Below are 20,278 nucleotides of genomic sequence, written 5' to 3'. Positions count from 1 at the left end.
CTAAAGATGGGAGTAAAACAATAATATTCTGATAAAATTCCATATTTAGGGTATGTCCTTGTTCTTCAACACTACATGCTTTTATGTATACAAACAGATCTAGAAATAGCTGCACGCCAAAAACAGCAAACAAGGACACTTACAAAACTAAGTGGCCCTTTACTATAAAATTTGATTGTTTAAATTGCAGAAACTTTTTGAAATGTTTTTTGTTCAAAATTAACTCCAGTAAAACTCTATGACTATTAAAACTCACCATTTTTTCAGAAATTTATCATTTTAGCATTTGTTCAAATCATTGGCCTTTATGGGAGTGCACATATCCTAGCTAAAAGAAATGCCTCTTTCCCAATGTAACTGATGTCTTCAGCAGCCTTACAATTCTTCACACAGCTATTTGTAACTCCTTAAACACGTATGCCTTGGCAGTGTGCACGTTACTGTAAATAAGCAAGCTTCATATGGCCTATAATTCTGCAGTGTAAGACAACATATGCTGTCCCAAAGTACACCCAACCGCAGGGCAACCTACTTAGAAACTTCTGGTATGCCACCCCTAAGAATTACAGACCATTTCTACTTCAATTACAGACCCAAATGATCACAACAACCGTAAGCCACAAGAGAAATCAACATTCAGTACTGAAGACTGAAGAATATAATCAAGACTGATTTCATCTCTTAAAATATAAGTAGTTTACTCACAAAAAAGGTAGCTTCATTATTGTAATCTTATGATTTCTGTAACAAGAGTAAAAACAGCTTCTTGTGTAATTAAACAATTAGAAATTCTATAATAGTTTAAATTTGTTCACAGTGCCGGAATCACTTTGTTTTTCTACATGGCAAAACTGACGAGTTAGGAAAAGGTAAAAGTACACGTGCTGTTGCAAATAAGTAATGATGGCATTGTGAATCAAGGCCTCCCATAGACCCTATTTTCTGATAATAGCTGCAGCAAGGTAAACAGCACCAAAAAACAAGCTGCACGTTCTCCAGGAGAAATGCAACCTGTCACAGGTCATGTCCTGGTCACAACAGTGGTGCCTCGACTAGGCAAGTAAAAGCCCAGAAGACAGACCTAATGACAGGACTTCTCACTCAATTACTGGTGCACTTTGAAGAATGGTTTCAGCTTCCAGCACTCTAGTAGATGCAGAAGAAGCACACTCCAGAGGACGCTGGCGTCTGGCCTTCAAAGCCATACGAAGAAGTCTGCCTTGCTAGGTAGAGAAGGTTTTTTCACCATACAGGTGTGGCTGGACTGTGCTACTCATCTTTGGAAGCCAAGGAAAAAATCCTTGGCTTTTTTGATTACTAGCATAGTCACAGCCATGGATGCTCTAGTCCCTTTAACTGCACCTAATCCACACTTTCCCTGGAAGATGACAATCCTTTTACTTCAGCATCCTCAGTAAGTCCAAGTCTGCTGGAAGATGGCAAAGAAAAAAGCTTGTCTGACAACACTGCACTTGAAGTGCAGCTGGGCACACTGCATCTGGTGTGCAGATGCTGCAGCCTGGCACAGTTCAGAGCAGCTCTGCCTCAGAAAACGGAGTAAGAGAAGGCTTTTAAGTTTTCCTTTCTTCCAACTTCTATAACCCTGATTCATCTGCACCAAACACAGCTCTTGACAGATTGTTTACACCAGTAAAAATGTTTACATATTAGGTGCTTCTAAAATCAGGTGGCAGATAGAGACATTTCAAGGGATCAAAATTTTTGTTTTGCTACTAAAACTAGAAAATCATCTGCATTTGCACCTAAGACCTCTGATAGAGTTATTCCAAAGTAAGTAATGCTACTTAGCAGCACTAAGACAGTATTAGTACTGATTCCGCTATTTCAGTATTGTTTCCAAAATACTGCTTTCAATTATTTTCACAATTTTCTTAGACACAGTAACAGCATCCTTTTCAGCCAACAAAATCAAGCAAAGAGTATTCAGACCATAGACACTGTTCTGCATATGTCTGACATATTGGCATATTAGTTTATACACATGCCTATCCCTAGAGCAAAATTTTGATGGTCCAGGTAAAATGAAAATAAACAAATAAACCAACCAAAACCATAACAAATCCTGAAACTAATACTGCAGTTGTTATGAAGTAGCTACTTTGTACTATGAAGAAAATTCCCAATATTCATTTTTAACATGCTACGGAAGAAAATTTTATTCCTAGATGTCTTGAAGTTACCATCTTAATAAACCCCCCGCCATTACGGATCACCTGGCCTGGCTGACAGAAAAGAGAAATCAGTCACTCCTTCCAAGTAAGCATCATAATGACTATTGCAAGTGCTTCCATATCTAAGGAAAGCAGCTTCACTTATCAACTAAACTTATGCACATACTGATCACAGCCTCCTGAGCTGGATGACAGAGTTGCCACAGGGAACTGGAGACCCACCTAGCTGACTTCCGAGAAACCAAAATAAGGTTATTACTCCAGCTGGCATTGTCTGAAGAGTAATAACTGTGCTGCTGAGCCAAAGGTTCAATCTTAAGATAATGTCTGAAGTGGTGATTCATGCATATACAGAGATGCTCCTAAAAATTTAAGACTATTTAACAGTGAAAATATTCTCAGTGAATCCAAGAAAGTCTATTGGAAATATTTTAAAAGAATTTTATTAGTCCCTTAAAAGAAAGAAGATTGCATTCAAGCATAGGCTGCTTCACTGACATATTAATTTTCTTCATGTGTTTTACTATTAAACAAGCACTTCCAGAAAACAGGTATTTATCAACATATTGGAAGCAGAAGAACAATAACTCCTTAATATAGGCATAAACTTGGAAACCTGTTCCTAACAGTAAGAAAATCTCATTTAGCATTTGGAAAAGACATTAAGTCCTAAGTCCTAATCTCTAGTATAGTAACTGGGTATATTAAATCAGAATAGGATGTTTACCCTCCACTGCCTCCGTTTTAAAGAGCCACAAAACCACCTCCTCTTTTGATTAAAAGCCACCAGGATAGCAAAAAAGAGAATATATTAAATAGAGAAGTTGTGCAAATCTGTTTTTAGCAAAAAAACCCACAAGCATAGTGTTGTAACACAGAACTTGAATGGCATTTTAATGCAATTCAGGTGACAACCAACACTCTATTTTATGTACCAGCACAGACAAGACTTAAAGCATGCTGTGAGCACTCAGACCTTCCAGGCATCATCGTTCTGCAGAATGACACACATAAACTGATTAATAGGTTCAAATGCATTTTAAAAAACTTTTTTTTTTTAAAGAAAGCTCAGACTAGGAATAGGTGGATTAAGTCAGGTATTTTTAAACTGCACAGCATTTACATGCATGTGAGTAAGGGGGACTAGAATGACAAATAAACCTCAGCAGAACAGTGGTAGAACACCAGACTGCAGGAGTTCTGACAGCTCACGAAGCAACAGGGCAGTGTTTGTTTGCCTTTAAGAGTATTTATACATTCAGGGCCAGATTTTATTGGCACTATCTGACTGCAGAGGCAGGCACACAGCTCCAGCAACGGCCTTGCACATCCATGGAAGTGCAAGGTGCTCTCACCTCTCCTTCAAGATAAAATGAAGAAAGAGAAACTGCGGGATTGTTTTTCATCACAGCCCAATGGAACCATGAGCACTTCAAGACGTATTAGGCACAGACTTGCTTTCCTAGTGTGCCCAGAGATACACTGAACATCTCACAGCATCATTCATTAATGCATTTCTCCAACTTCCAATAAAATCACTGATGTAAACCCTTAGGCAACAGAGTCTCCAATTTCTTTCCACATTTGCAATACACAAGTGTCCAAAAGTAGTGGAGGGCCCAATGCACTGTTCATTCTGTGCATACACATTACATTCCTACCCTTGTATGAGAGATTTTCTTATAGATGTTGTAACTGAAAAGGGATACAAACTAGGAAACTAATGATGCAAATATAGCAATAAATTTTTTTAAGATCACTTCGAATTTACTGTCCTCTGGTGATATTCCACAGTTTCATGTTATCCAGATATTTAATTTCAGATGGCCAATTTATAATTTCTGGTCCTTTATGCTCTACCTCACTCAATATTCTTTTGGTTATGCTTCCAACGAAATGCATCACTGGAAATGTTGCCAGTGTATTCACCAGTTATTTAATTTTCTTACATTAAACAACATAAAAATATACCAGTATAGGAAGATGTTTTATAACCAAATGTAAGATTTACAAGAATTGCAAGAATTGGCATTTTTGTCCAAATTACTTAAAAAATGATGGAATAACTTTGGAATTCCTATACTGGACCCAAAGAGAAACTGTTCCTATCTATCAAGAAAATGATCAGGGCAATGAACTATGGTTTCCATCGCTTAAAGTTTTTACTTAAGCACCAGTCAATTAACAGAATTGAAGTAGGCAACGTGGTTTGAAGAACCAAGTGGCCTGAAAACCACATCTGCTAGCCATTACTTGTTGGCATGGTTTATTTCTAGCACACTATAAATGGTGCAAACATAGACTTTCTGATTTCCTACACAACAGTTAAGACAACTCCTTTGAATAACAAACTACAGGGGCCTTTCTAATTTAGGGCTAGTGCAGAAAATGAAAGGACAACCATCTGCATCATGAGTCATGCCCATATGGTTTGCTAGGGTTCTGCTGTCTTGCCAAAGGCCTCAAATTTCATATTTACCCTTGTGACCCAAGTAAAGAAGATGAGAATCCCTTGGTATTTCCAGTTAGAAGACTGTACTTCACGCAAAGATATACTCACTTCCTAAAAAAAAGCGTTTGGAACTTCACCACATCTACTGGTCCTCACTGAGAGCCACTGGAGAACAAAGGCATGAACAACACAGCTTTGACAGCTTCAGGTTTTGATGAAAACCACACATCTATATAGTATAATCCAAGTAAACAAATCCCAATAGACTCAGCTCCTCCCACACCGTGTTTAATCTAACACAAAATGTTATAATTGCTACAACAAAATACCCAGTGTTACACAATGTGTAACCACACATACAAGGTTTAATCTATAAATAATTTCTGAAAAATACCTGCAAATCCTTCCATAACTATGTTATAATTGCAAGAACTATCCCTAGCAATACAGCTCAAGGACCTTCCTTCCCCTTTCTGCATTTATACACACAGGCACGTGGAAAGCTATCACCAAATACAATAAAATTACTGCAAGATAAGAAAATATAACCTGGCAATTACACTGCTCTTTGGTTCAACCCCCAGATCACAATAAAAAACTAGTGCAAAAGTTCACTGCATTATTACCTTGCCTCTTAACATCTGATCACATTTTTACGTTACCTATACCTCGATGACATATTTAGGTTAGATGACTATTTGTCTTCACCACATGCATATGCAACTCATTGGTTTAAATACACTAAATATGAAGACAGTGGCATTTGCTTTCTTGGTGTTTTTGTTTGTTTGTTGTTTGGGGGTTTTTTTTCACAAATTATATGCCAACAGTTCTCAAGCATGATTTTAAAAGCACATTTTCAGCAGTGCCCTTATATCTTATCCTAGTGTTTCCTTGTATCACAGTAATTATTCAGCCTTTGTACATAAAGGTTTAAGTGTACTTCCATTTTATAATACATTTATCAGTTTACTTCTGTAGAGAACACCTCAGAACAGCACAGCACACCAGGCAGTGCCTTAGTTGCAAACTGATGGAGAGGGAATCACTGAGAGAACATAACTCTGCCTTACACCAGAAGAGATGATGGTGGCTTTCTTGGTGTTTACTTGGCATTCACAATCCAGAACCTCTGACCCCTGCCCCCTCACTGAGCCAAACCATTCCTCCAGGACTTGTCGTGAGGGGGAGACAGCTGCAGGGCATTTTCTTTCATTTTCTGAGCAAAAAGGTGAAATTGTAAGTCACCTGCTGCAAAGAGACTAAAATGCTTTCACCTGTGATGGCAGGGCCATCACTCAATTCTGCACCTGAGGGATCTTAGAGGTCTTTTCCAACCTTAACGATTCTATGAATCCAGCTGTATTTCCCAGCTTCCCAAAATGTGGCCTGAATATCCCACATAATTGCTACTGGGTTTAAATGGCATGCATGGGACTTAATGCCTCCTTTGCTACTCACCAAACTGCAGAGAGTGAGTTTAATCTCATATGCAGGGTTCTCACCTAAAATGAAAATGTTGTCCAAGAGCAATTTTTTTTTTTTTAAACTGACACAATCTTTGGAGAAAAATCCATATTTAACAGCTGCAGTGGAATGGGTTTGATGTTTTAATTTTCGCACTGTAATCACCACAGCTATACAGTGATATGATGCAAGTTGTTGGGATGAGTTCCCAAAAGCAGGTTTTCCTACTACAAACAGGAGTTTTCTGTTATAAAGAGGTTTAGCTTCCAATAACCAACCTGTATTTACACTGTGCCCCCACAGTGACGCATGGCAGCCACTAAAGAAATTCCACTCAGAAACCAGACATTGGTTGGTCTAAGAGAGTATTTTCTCCCCTGCCTTTTATATTATGAACTATTATCTAAATTTCTTGGACCTTTTATTTCACTACCTAGGAATAAACTTTCAAACAGCTTTCCTCTTAACAACCCCTTTGGTTTAGCCCTGTGGGAACATGATATCCCATGCAATGTTTCCACAAATAGATCAGAAATTACTACATACATTGCGACAGTAATTGGAGACAGATGTAGTCTTGAACAGAGGCCTGTATTTTATGTTACTGGTATGAATTCTGATCAAATAAGTGAAGTATCATTTTATTAAATGACAGCAGTATTTGGCCCTGAATGCTGAGGTATTGCGAGATGCCAACACACTGGCACAAGCAGTTTGCAAGTCACACCATCAGCTTTCCCTGATGTTTTTCCACCTTTCTCAGAGGTTACAACAAGCAAGATGACAACCAGCCTAAGTAAGCCTTTGAATTGAGATCGCTTAGAGCGTTTTGAGTGCAAACCAGGCTCCTGGAAGTTTTGGAAGAGGAGCCATGTGTATAAAGGCAGCATACTTCAAATCACGGCATGGAGCCAACAAGCAAGCTTCCAGAAGACTGGCAGGCTTGGGATATATCCTGCAACACAGCTACTGTAGCATTAACGTGCTGGGGAAAAAAAAGATACTGAAAGTGAATGCAGACAGAAATAATCCTAGCAACATATTGCAGTCTTCTTCCTCTCGTATTGACATTCCAATTTTGCAAGTTCAGTTTTCTTAAACTTTAACATTTGAGGTAAATGACACACACCTTCCAACAGAAAGCAAAATCACACATACAAAAATGGAATTTTTTACCTCACACAGATGCAATTCAGCAGGAAGCCAGAAAGCTTCCTTCAAGGTAAGAGTTCTGGCACACAGGCTCTAAACAGGCCTTAAACTTTCTGCTGCTGGTACAGTCTTGGCATCCCCACCACCTGTTTCCCAGCATTCAAGTTTAATAAAAAGCAGTAGTAAACCAGAATTAAATAAACAGGTACTATCCAAGTACAAACATGTCTTTAAGGAAAAAAGTAGCAGATGTTTTCTCTCCTGCCTTGCTCCTACTGACTTACACAGGCCCTGCTTGAGCACATCAGATATCTAGAGCCTTAGGAGGCTTTTCCTTAAAGGTACAAAGCATGTATTTAGATCTACAAGAAGTCCTGCTGGCAATATATGCATACTGTTAACTTTTCTTAACAATAATTTAAGGAAGGTTTTGGGGGTTTTTAACCTTGAGAGACTTTTGGGGAACAAACTAATAGAAACTTTAAAAAGCCCATATGCAATTGTTTCTGTTTTAGAAAAGTGGTGAGTTAACAATATTGAACTGAACTAGAACATGATTTCGTATGGAGAGTTACGTGCTACTCTACAGCAAATCCTCGTTAACCATCCTTGGACACTGGAACTCCTCAAATCTCCTTATATTCACTATTTATGACTATTAAAAAACCACAAGGCTCATGGGAAAACTGAATACTGTGGAATGAAGTTTACAAATCTGACTTCATAGAATCATTCCCTAAATGGGAATACTTTGTGTGTTCTGTAAATATTTTTTAGTCTCAAGGTACTTCAGAAGAACAACCTATGGAGAGAGCAGCTCAGTCCTAGCACTTTTCATTGCTCCCAGGCACTGGGATGGACGATGACTCAGGTCTCTCACATCCCCTTTGGAATAGGATCACTGGCCAAGAGGCTGTAATATCCATCTGCTCCTGTTCCTAAGAAGCCTGCCAGCTCCACCAGGCCTTCCCAGAGAGGGCAAACCTTCGTCTGACACTTGCTATGGATGCCTGCCTCCCCACAGCTGGACACCCCTCCTTGCTGTCACTATAAAGAGTTTATTTTGGATAATTTCACAGTCAATAGTGCCATCGTACCTCTCTGAAACAAGACTGCCAAATATTTTGAAAATCATGATTTGCCACTAGTGCTCAAGGTGTTTAAAATGGCATTATATATATTTTTCTAAAAAAGACAGTGTAGTCAAGCTGTGAGGGGGAACATATAACCTGAGAAGCCAACAAAAGGACTTTGTGGTTCTTTCCTGCTTTAAGATTTTCACTTCTAGGACTGACGGCAAAGCATTATTTCCAAAAAAAGAGATCTTTTTCTAGGTCAGCATTTTCCTTTTCAAAAAAAAAAATCTATACAGTTTCATTCTGAAAATATCAACATGCTCTCTTAACAGCTGACTGTTGATTCACGTTGCCCGGTGAGGTGCTGATAAACACACGCTTGCGTCATGTTATTTTACAAAATCCTATTATGATCACATTTATTATAAATAATGACATACCATACTGACACGAAGTGGAAACAGTAACCTCGCTATAGCAAAAAAGCAAGGCCCTGACACAAATCCACTGGCCACACATCCCCTGCCGCAGGGTCTATCCAAAGCTGAAGGGTGCCAGCGCATCTGGTAGAGAGCGAGGGGGAAGAAGGGTGCTCACACCTTCCGAAGTGAGGTGACCCGGTCTGCTCTGATCCTTCTTGTAAGGGCAGCCTCAGCTGCTGGAAGCCAGCGCCCGACCCCAGCTGGTGCTTCGGGGGAGGCTGAAAGTTTGCTGTCCGGCAGAGGGACATTTGTACCTGCTGTGTCTTTTAAGATAAAAATCAAGCGGGTTCTCTAGCTTTTGTTCTTGGCAGAGTGCTGATGTGAGAACCTTCAAGATTTATTTGGGGATTATATAGATCTAATCATAGTTTGATCATGCTCATGGAAAAGTGGTTTTGCTCTGCTCAAGTGGAAGCCGAAGAATTAAAAGCTCGATGCAGGAGGGGTCAGGATTCATCCGGGATCAGCCCCATCTCACAGACGCCGGCCTGCACACCCTGGGGAGGAACCAGAGCTCCCCAATGCCCCACACCACGCTCGCCTCCGCTGCCTCCCACCCGCGCCGCTTCCATGGGCCCCGAGTCACCGCTGGGCGGGAAGCGCTACCGTACCCCGGGGGGCAGAGGCGGAACAGAGCCGCGATCCCCCCTTTCCGCCCTCTCCTACCGTCCGCCGACAGAGCCATCTCGATGAGGGTCTCATTTGCTTTCTTTCCCAAGCGGTTCATGGTGGCCGCCTTTCCGCTGCTGCTGGGGAGCGGCTGTGCAGCGGAGCCGTGACTCACGGGCCGGGCGGCCGCCTCCCTCATGCATGCGCACTGCCCTCGGAGGCGGAGCGGCACCGCTCATCGGGGCGGGGGAGCCGCGGGAGCAGCCCCCGAGCGGGCGCGGTCCTCGGGGCCCAAGCGGGGCCGTGCCCGCGGGGGGAACAGCAGGAGATCGAGGGATGGGCTGGTCCTATACGGGACGACCCCAAAAATTACGCAGTGTGCCTGAGAGCAGGGTCCATGACATGCGTGATGTGGGCTCAGCTGTGCCGACTGTGTCCCCTCCCGAGCTGCTTGTACACCCACAGGAGCAGAACGGACCTGGACGCTGCCCAAGCACTGCTTGCTCAGCAATATCTAAAACAGCCCTCTGTTATCAACACGGTTCTTATCACAAACCGAAAACTTAGCCCCATAAAAGCTGTAATGAAGAAATTTAACTCTTAACTCGTGAGGCTCCATTCACAGCTGCTGTCCCTGCTCCTGGAGCTGCTACCACTGCCATGCCTCTAACAGCCGTAGCTTCTCATCACTTCCTTCAATCATCTGAGACAGTTTCCAACAATCTTTGTTCAGCACATGTATTTAATTTTTTTTGTTTGTTTCTTAATATAAACTCAGTCATTCTTTCAAATTAACTTTTTGTATATTCATCTTTTGCTACCTGAGTAATCATTTTACGCACCAAAGTGACAGGGAATTTTGTTACTTGGGCAACTGTAACACAACACCACTTTCATGACCAATAAAAATTCATGGAATTCTTAATAAAAAGTTAATCAAGTCAGTCAGTTGAGTTGCTGTGCTTGTTTCCAGATCTATATACAGAACTAAGCCTTTATTTGTGCAGCATAACTGCTTCAAGAAGTGTATTTTTAGTCAGGAGCAAGACCTAAAAATGTGTCTGGTTGCTTTCCAAAGCCTAAAATGTTTAGTTGGGGTTTTAATGTCCCAATGCAGGATGGTGGAAACAAAGAGGATGGGTTTGGCGCACCAAAAGGTGCCCTGAAACAGCTTGTGACTGCATACAGTGCACCAGGTCACAAGGCTCCGTTTAAGAGCTGTACATCTAAGCCTTTAATTTCCTCCTAGCAGTACGTATCTTGGATAAATGCTTTTATGCCCACAGAAGATGCAATTAGAGTTGCTATTCAACAAAAGCCAGAAACAGCAAGAACTGCCATGGTCATTGCTCAGTTTTCCTCCTAATTATACACTTGTGCTTCCCAGCTCTACTCAGCAGTGAACCCAACCATACCTAAAGCTGTGTAACTACCCCAGCCAAAATGCCAAAGGAGATTTTACTGACCCCTGTAATTGAACAGGCTGATAGTGTGTTGAGGCTTTGTGCAAATTACACAGTGGCCTGTGGTAGGGATGGGACAGAAGGATGCTCTTCTGCAATGAGGGATCTGTGGCAGCGCACAGGAGATCTGTGCAATACCAGCATTGAATTTTCTTGCATATTCAGAGTCGAACCAGCCATTGTCTGACTCGGTGGTTTCACAGTTTGCCCAAGTGATCTAGGACCACACTTCTTTCCAAGGATACACACCTTTTTTCCCTCCCACCTTCCAGTTTCAGTCTGAATAGGGAATGCTGATAAGGTGATGCATGACTTATGTCAATCTATTAAACCAAATGATCATTTTGTTGGTTTGGTTTTTTGGGGCTTTTGGTTCCACAAATCACTGCAAGCTACAGGTAAGACCAAAATAAAGGAAGAGATGGGGAACCACACGATAGTAGGACCATTTTATTCCTTAAATATTAATACAGGAGCCAGGTATGCCGTAATATTTCTGCTTTTGGAGTTCAAACACTATTTCTAACACAGTGCATACATAAACCAAAAAATAATAACATATCTAGAAGGCTGTGGGTAAAGGTAGCAAGCATCACCAGAACTGCTAGCAATGAATACACTTAGCATATTCAGTGGCCAAGAGTAATCCTTTGTGCTGAGGGACAGCAGGTAGTTTGTAGCCCTTACAAAGTCTTCCTTTCCATTGATTGGCCTTTTTCAAAGCATAATTTTTAGGCCTTCATATTTAAAAAAAAATATTATTTAAACACAGAAAATTGGTGGGATTGGAGGACAAGATTTCAAAGATATCTCAGTGCCTATTGTTGTCTCAGGTAGATACCCCAAGACTGTTCAAAAAAATTTCTAACTTACAACATGAGATGCCAACTTCTAAAATTCTATTTAGAGGATTGTCTAAAACTTTTGGCATGGAAGCATCTTTGAAAATATAACCTGAGTCTTAAATCATGTGGAAAATTGAGTTTTTGCATCTATCAGTTAGATGCTCTAAAAAAAATTTCATTCTTTATCAGTTGTCGCAGTGACCGCTCTCTTCAGCCCGGCCAGCACCTGCAGTGTGCGACAGGAGTGGGGAGCAGCCGAAGGCTCGAGGCTTTAAAGCTGCTCCTCTGGAGTTCAGCTCTGCCCAGGGGAGCTGAAGCTCCAGGTGCTGTGGCCGTCAGCAGCCTCAACGAGGGAGAGGATAAGAAGTTGCAGGGAGGCCTGCCTTTGGATACAGCTTCAGGTTTACGGCCCGGAGGGAGTCCAAGGAGCACAAGCACAGACCAGATCCGTGCAACAACTTATAAAGGGAGGTGTTGCAGTGGGTATGTCCTGACAGGGGACCAATACGGGTCTTTGGGGGAGGGATATGACCGGGATAGACATTCACGCGGACCAATAGTCCAATAGGGGTGGAGGGAAAGGGGTCACATGCCCCAATGGGGCGTCGAGGTTTAGGGGATTTCCAAGAGAGAAGGTATCCGAGGGGGCAGGGTCTCAGGGGATTGACGGGGACCATATTAGGGTAATTAGGGAGGGCTTGGGTGACAGAGACAGAACAGTCCAGACCTCTGGGAGGGGTTTGGGTGATTGATAGGGAAAGTGCCAGGACAAGGGGAGGGGATAACCATTTTTGGGAGCACCGGGGGAGCGGCTTGGATCTGGGGCAGACCAACTGGGAGGAGAAGTGGAGAAGGTAGGGACGAATTCTAATTGCATTAGAGTACAAAGAACATACAAGATACAATAAAAACATTGCAGCACCACAATCAGTCCTCTAGGAAAGAATCTGATATATACACCTTTTGCATTTACCACTTGTGGACCTACCTGTAAGTTGTTCAAATAACTTAGGTTTTCAGGATTCCCTCTGCTATGTATGTCATATATCCATGTTGCAGTCTTCAGAAGGTCTTTAACAAGTTTTATATATATATTCAGAGATTTAGTAAGTTTTGAAATCACACTGTGAACACAAATCAGAAATACTGAAACATAAGTTTGAAACAGAGACTGGAGCAAAGAGGGAAGTGGTGTGTCTGCTTCCCAGCCTTCTCAACCTGCTCTTTTTCCACTGACGGCTGAACAACCCCATGGATGTGTTTGCTGTGTTGTGAGATTTCAGCACATGTGCATCCCAGAAATTAATGTTGCTGCCTCTGATATTTTCAGGAGTGTGCTTTGTCAACCAGTTAAAAGCTGTTGAGGATTTCTAGCTGAAGAACTAACTTATTTGTTCCCCTGTCTGTCAATTAGCTCTTTAGAATATAAGTAATTATGTAATTTGGAAAGAAATTAATCATTTGGACACCTATGAGGCCTGATATCGAACAGGCTTAGAACGGTAAAGTGAGACTTAGATGGAAGTTAGGTACCCAAATCTATCATTATAATAGCCCAAACTGCCATTCACTTATTTTTGGGGTTTGGTGGGATTTTTTTGTTTGTTTGTGGGTATAGTTTTTGTTTGTTTTGCAGTTTTTTGTTGGGGTTTTTTTATTGCTGTTTTTGGGGGGTTATGGTGTGGATTTTTTTTAATGCACAGGGCACACAGTTTCTATAGCCTAGCGTGTTTGTTTTGCACGGTTTTTGGTAGCAGGGGGGCCACAGAGGTGGCTTCTGTAAGAAGCTGCTGAAAGCTTACACCATGTCCAGCAGAGTCAATCCCTGACAGCTCTGACGATGGACATGCCACTGGCCAAGGCTGGCCCAATTAGAGATGATGGTAATGCCTCTGTGATTTAAGAAGAAATCAAAACAAAGTGGGGCACAGTTTTTCTCCTAGCCAGAGAAGGGGAGGAGGTGAGAACATGTGAGGGAAAACAACAATGGAGACACCAAGGTCAGTGGAGAAGGAGGGGGAGGAGGTGCTCCAGGCACCAGAGCTGAGATTCCTCTGCAGGTTGTGGTCAGGACCATGGTGAAGCAGCTGTGCCCCTGCAGCCCATGGGGATCCACGCAGGATGCAGAGATCCACCCACAGCCCGTGGGGGAGGTGCCCACACCTGAGCAGGTGGATGCCTGGAGGAGGCTGTGATCCAGTGGGAGACACGGTGGAGAGAGAGGGCTCCTGCTTCCAAGCTGGAGCAGCCTGTCCTTGTCAAACCACGACAGTTTTTCGTGCAGAATGCAGGCATTGATCCTGCTACCTCTCGCAAAAAATTATCATGGTTTAACACTGGCCAAATGCCAGGCACCCACGAAAGTTGCTTGCTCGCCCTCCCCTGCCACAGCTGGGCAAAGGAGAGAAAAAAATTTAATGAAGGCTTCATGAGTTGAGATAAGGACTGGGAGAAAGCACTCCAAGGGCAAAACAGGCTCAACTTAGAAGTATAAAGTGAATTTATTGCTAACAAAATCAGATGAGGATAATGAGAAGTAAAATAAGCCCTTAAAAATGCCTTTTTTTTTACCCCCAACCCCTTCCTCCTTCCCACTGACAGCACAGGGGACAGGGAATGAGGGTTTTGGTCAGTTCGTTACCTGAGATCTTCCACTGCTCAGGGAGAGAAGTCCTTTCCCTGTGAGACCATGGGGTCCCTTCCCACAGGAGGCAGTTCTCTGTGAACTGCTCCAGTGTGGCTCCAATCTCACGAGCCACAGCAGTCCTGCCAAAACTGCTGCAATGTGAGTCCCTCCCATGGGCACACAGTCCTCCCAAAACTGCTGTGGTGTGGGTCACTCTTCCACAGGGTGCAGTCCTCCAAGGACAGGCTGCTCTAGCCTGGGAGCAAGGGCCCTCTCTCTCCACCGTGTCTCCCACTGGATCACAGCCTCCTCCAGGCATCCACCTGCTCAGGTGTGGGCACCTCCCCCACGGGCTGTGGGTGGATCTCAGCATCCTGAGTGGATCCCCATGGGCTGCAGGGGCACAGCTGCTTCACCATGGTCCTGACCACAACCTGCAGAGGAATCTCAGCTCTGGTGCCTGGAGCACCTCCTCCCCCTCCTTCTCCACTGACCTTGGTGTCTCCATTGTTGTTTTCCCTCACATGTTCTCACCTCCTCCCCTTCTCTATATCAAATTCAAACTGTGCCTCCTATTTGTTTTGATTTTTTTTTGTTAAAAATGTTATCACAGAGGCATTACCATCATCTCTAATTGGGCCAGCCTTGGCCAGTGGCATGTCTATCTTCAGAGCCATCAGGGATTGGCTTTGCTGGACATGGTGTAAGCTTCCAGCAGCTTCTCACAGAAGCCACTCTTGTGGCCCCCCCTCCCCTACCAAAAGCCAGGTCGTGCAAAACAAACACACCTAGGCAATAACATCAGTTAAAGTGGGAGATCACAGGACAACTACTGTGAGTGAAGGGGATCAGCCTCTCCTGATGTCAGGCTGCTACACCAGGCAGTGGGCTGCTGTAGGTGTGGGGAGGGAGCAGCCGACTTGGCAGGAGACAGGGATGGATGAGGTACTGTGTGCTCACCTGTGGAGGTTGCTGCTGCAAAGAAAAGAATGTAATAGCCACTGTTGGAAGAGAAAGCCCAACGGAGATGGCAGCTTGTCAGTGTTTCAGTCTCTGCTCCACAAACTCTTTCTGCACATTACTCAGTGGCTGTTTGAGATCTGACTCTTCCCATTACACACAGTTCCTCAGGGAAACCTGGCTGCTTGAACACCATGGTCAGAGGCTCAGAAATGCAGCAAGGCTTGCTGATGGGCATGTGAATTTGTGTCTTGAGAGACAGCTGATCCTTTGTGCCTGCTACCCTAAAGCCATCAGGAAACGGAAAGGGAGTGTCATAAAGAGCTGTGCTGAGAGGCGGCAGAGTGCCAGCACTTCTTAAAGGAAGTAAAAAGTTTTACTAATTATGCAAAAGTTCATCATTAGTCACTACATTTTTTTCTGTCTTCACTTTTCAGTCAGCTGAAATTGCGGAATGCAGTGCAGACAGCCATAAGCATCTATGCTGTCTAAACAAACAGATGACTTTACAGATACGTGTTTTTCTTGGCCAGTTACGACACATTGACAATAGCAGAACTAAACTCAAGTACTCGGTTTGCACTGTCCCCAGGCCAAGGAAAGCGCACGGGCGTGGTCCCAGCTCAGCCGAGCCGCGTCCCAGCCGTGCTGACCGCGGGGCGAGCAAAGGCGGAGACGCAGGGACCGCTCTGTGCCCTCTGCGTGAGCAGCAGCGGCTCGGAGGGAGCTGCTGGAGATCAAGGAAACCTTAACGGCAGCCTGGATCCCCTTTCGGGAACAGACAGGCATTTTAGTTCTTAATCTCGCAGTTACACTCCCTTAACTGGATAGCGTGGTCTACAGCCGCCATCAAAGCCTTCTTAAAGCGATAATTCAAAGAAACCACCCCCCCCAAAAAAAAAAAAAAAACCAAAACCAAAACCAAACAGCCCTCCCAAAAGATCCCACAAAGAAACCCCCCAAAACCTCCCCAAACCCCAAACCAATCCCCCCCAAACAAAAACCAAACCACCCCCCCCAAAAAAAAAAAAAAATCCTACAAGAAAAAAATACTTTTATGTGTTTTGGGGAGTGGAGAGAAATAATCTCTTAAGGATGGTTGAATATGTACAAAATCTGTTCACTAACGAAGTGTGAGGCTTGATACTTTGCTCTCGTCATGTCGCCATGGACACAGTTCCATTGATTTTGCTATACTACTCCTAAACTACACGAGTGAAGTTCAGCGTTTAATTTTAATGGGCTGTGCACTGATAGGTAAACTCACAGAACAGATTACCGAATAGGGTGGGGTTAGGAAAAGGCCACTGCATCAGTTCTGGCACTTAAATGACAATGTTAAGATAAGAAATTGCATCATCTTAATAAATTCCTGTGTCCTGGTGAAATCATCAGTATTTTCACTTGTCCTTTTATAGTCAATTTGCTTTCTCAGGGTTTATTGCCCTCTGGTGGTGATAGTCTTTTCTCCTGTGACAATAGGGATGCTGACACCTCATGCTTCATTTTCGTTTTAATCTGTTGTCTGTTGGTTATCCCAACGTGATAAATAGATAAAATAAAGTCGAATTACGTTATTTTTAACACAGAGGATTGTAGAATGAGTAAAGGAGGCCGATGTGTGAAAGCCAGAGCACTGAAATGATGAGGGAAGCTCAGCAGCTCTAGCAAAAATATTAATAAAATCAGTTTCGTTCAGTGTGTAGTAATCACCTTAGACAGTAGTGCAGAACTGAGTGATAAAGATTCCATAAAAGTACAAGAGAACGAAAAACCTGCAGTTACATATGAGATACACACAAAGATTCTGTCATCACAAGTAAATTTTTGTTAACTATAATTTCTTGTACACAGCTTTTAATGACTTGTACATATCTCATAAATGCTCATTTTAAACTTTGATTATGTATTTTATTACAAAGTGTACTGAATGATATCAAGAGATCAGCTTTTTTGTAAAAAATTCTATAAAAAGGTAAAGCCCTCAGTATGCATATTAGTAAGTTACTATTTACTGTTTTCAAGCACAACTTATGTAGCTGGCAGACTGGTGATAATAACAGAAATAATAGTACAAATGATTGTCTATTCACAAGGACAGTATTGAGTGACCGTGTTCTTCTCTGCTGTTTATAACATTCTCCATGAGGAGATGACAGTTACAGCAATTGTTTTAATATGAGCATTAAGAAAATATTTCACATTTGCTGTTATAAATGACTGTTAAATTCTGTATATTTGTTAGACCTATATGTGGTTTGCAAAGCTTCCATTCACTGCAGTGCACATATATAGCACTCCTATTAACAACTTAAATGAAGGAAAAATCCTTTCCATGTTGGTGTATTGGATATCAAATTATCAAGCTACATATCTCTTTTCAGCTTATCTTCTTGAGTAGACTCTGCAGTTTAACTCCAATGCCTTGACTGAAGGTTTTCATTCTTTACAGCCTCATGGAACTTCCAATTTTGACCTTCTTTTCCATCAGTCCTGTTCTCCTTGTCCCGTGCAAAAGCAGAGAGATGAAGCTGCAAAGGCCTCTATCTTACAGAGTGGTCTAGGCATAGGTTTACAGGTAACACTTCTAATGAGAAATTAGTGGAGATAGATGGGCCAGGAAAAAAAAGTGCAATTTTCTATGGAGATTAGATACAAGGTGAAAAGTAGCATTCCTAAGAGCAAACAAGATGAAGGTGTGTAGGGCTATCTGTCTCAGGGAAGCCTGTGGGATGGTCACAGGGAAAAAGGAATGTGACTAATACGTTTCTGCAATAACCAGCCCTACCCAAACACACAGGTTTTCCCAGCTTCCTGGGCCTGTGCACTGGCTGATACCATCTCACAACACAGCTGTGTGCTTCAAGGGGCTGTTGTCTGGCCTGTGCTGGCCTGTACCCCAGTGGATGTCGAAACGCTGAAGTATGCTGGAAGGCAGCATAGAAGGTAAATTAAATAGTGGATGATGTCAGCCTTGATCCACTCTACTCAATACAGTCTTGTTTCTAGTTCTAATAAAACTGGGGAGTGGCAGGTCTTGGTTGCTGCAGCCCTTCAGTTTCCTTCTTGTTTTCACAATTTCTCCATGCAACTGTGTGAGGTACAGTGACTGTATGGTTTCCAGCCTTTCCCCAGTCCCTAGCCATAGTTGATCCCTATCCCAGATCCTGTCTGAGTAATGCAGCACTTATTTTCCCACCCAGGGGGACCATTATGCAGAGTTGTCAGGGCTGCTCCAGCTGGCCTATCCATCCTGTACACAGCTCAGCCTGGGCATACAGATCAGTTGTGTGAGCTCTGCAAACATGATAAGCATCCAGGAGAAGCAGGAACCGTGAAACACACAAGCACCCTCAGCCACATCAAACAGAATTGTAAGTATCGAGCAAAAAGTAAGGTGACGAATTAAAAAAAAATATCTAAAAATCAGTACTTTAAGATCAGAAGTATGAATAGTAGGATGAAATCAATATAATCTAATAATTTATGTACACATTCTAGACAGAAAAAAGAAGAGTCTGTGAGGCACAGAGTGAAAAAGAATAGAAGCAATAAATAAGAAAAATGTAATATTAAATTTAAATGGTTATTGGCTGGGAAATATATTTAAAATTTCAGGGAAATACCTAAAAGCCCTCAAAATGCAAGGTGATTCATCTCCTTTCAAAGAGGCCTACCAGTGCCATCAATAAAGTTTATTTTTTTGCTGTTTACCTCTGACTTCAGATAGGAAAGCCAAAGTGTAACACAAATAGGCCAGCACATAATTCTGTAATATCTGTGGAGCCAATTTGCCATTTGAACATTTTTTCAGTGGCTACCTCTCAGAATCTTAATTCTCCTTTCATGCCAATTGGCTGAATACATTACAGGAGCTATGTATCTCTAATAAAAGTCAAATCTCTTTTCTTGAGATCATTGCAACTGTCCATAATTAATTCATGAGTTCTTATCATGAATTGTAAATTGTATTGTTTAGCAGAAGAAAAACTAGTTGGGCATTCTAACTATTCCTTCTTGGATATCCATTCAAGTGCATAATAAATGAGGAAGAGTCTCATTCGTCATTTTTTGTTTCTCTCATTTTAAAAGTTCTACTGTTTCACACCAGTTCAAATCTGAAAAGAGGCCAAAAGATACCATGGTAGTTACTAATTGTATAATTTCTGAGATTCTGAAATCCTTGAGTCTTATTGTGTTAACTGTTAAAGATTTTTTGTGATTGTTGAATTAATTACTTATCCTATACTTTTGGATCGTTTCCTTTGGGTTATATCTTCAGGTAAGTCAGTCTACTAAAATAGTAGTGTAATAATAGTGTAAAATATTGGTGTACCTGTCAAATGCTTGAGATTACTGGGCTTATCCTTATCTTCAAACATAAAAGATGAACAGACAGGTACTTGTTAATAGCCCAATGTATTGTAAAGGAGAGAAAGTGTAATCTGGTACACAAACTGTGGTACTGCAAATATGATAGTAGGTCTATTTTTCAAGAACTCCTGTTGGGTTTTTTCCCAAGCTAGGCCTTTAAGTCTAGAATAACCTTTCATTTTCTTGTATCAAACCTCAGTTTTCTCACGGTTCTTAGTTTCTCAGAGACATAGTCTGGGCGCCACAATTTACAACTGTGCATGGATCAAGAAATGAGCTAGTATAAAACAGACAGCACTTTTTGGCCAGGCTTTTAAAACCAGTCAATTGCACAAGGAGTCAGTGATCATATTTTCCTTCATGCTTTTCTGTGGGTTACTGAAGAAGCTACAGCATCAAGATTTGCTATTGTAGTGGGCTGATTCTGGCTCTGAATTTGCTCATCCCCTGCCCCATCTGTTCCAAAGGATGCATTAGGGGAGTCAATGTGACATTATATAGGAGGGATAACACCAGCTTTCCTGAGTCATTTCTACATTAATTAAGGCAAATGATGCTACCTCATTTTTCAGTTCAAAGC

The 20,278-nt window shown here is 42.1% G+C and overlaps 1 protein-coding gene across 9 annotated transcripts in view; it reads right to left on the bottom strand.

Moving 5' to 3' along the window:
• The window catches only part of ANO5 (anoctamin 5), a 55,567-nt gene extending 45,952 nt beyond the window's left edge, over positions 1-9,615 (bottom strand). For 8 of the 9 annotated variants that reach the window (XM_069016460.1, XM_069016463.1, XM_069016464.1 and 5 more), the window contains exon 1: positions 9,488-9,615. In XM_069016460.1, the coding sequence (XP_068872561.1) occupies positions 9,488-9,548 (61 nt within the window). In that variant the 5' untranslated portion in view covers positions 9,549-9,615. The remainder of the gene's footprint in view (positions 1-9,487) is intronic. The other variant, XM_069016469.1, reaches the window with a different exon arrangement.
• Between the last annotated feature and the right edge of the window lie 10,663 nt (positions 9,616-20,278).

This window comes from Aphelocoma coerulescens, chromosome 5 (assembly GCF_041296385.1).
Source record: "Aphelocoma coerulescens isolate FSJ_1873_10779 chromosome 5, UR_Acoe_1.0, whole genome shotgun sequence".
In the NCBI taxonomy this organism is placed as follows: domain Eukaryota; kingdom Metazoa; phylum Chordata; class Aves; order Passeriformes; family Corvidae; genus Aphelocoma; species Aphelocoma coerulescens.
This window is presented reverse-complemented; position numbering and strand designations above follow the sequence as displayed.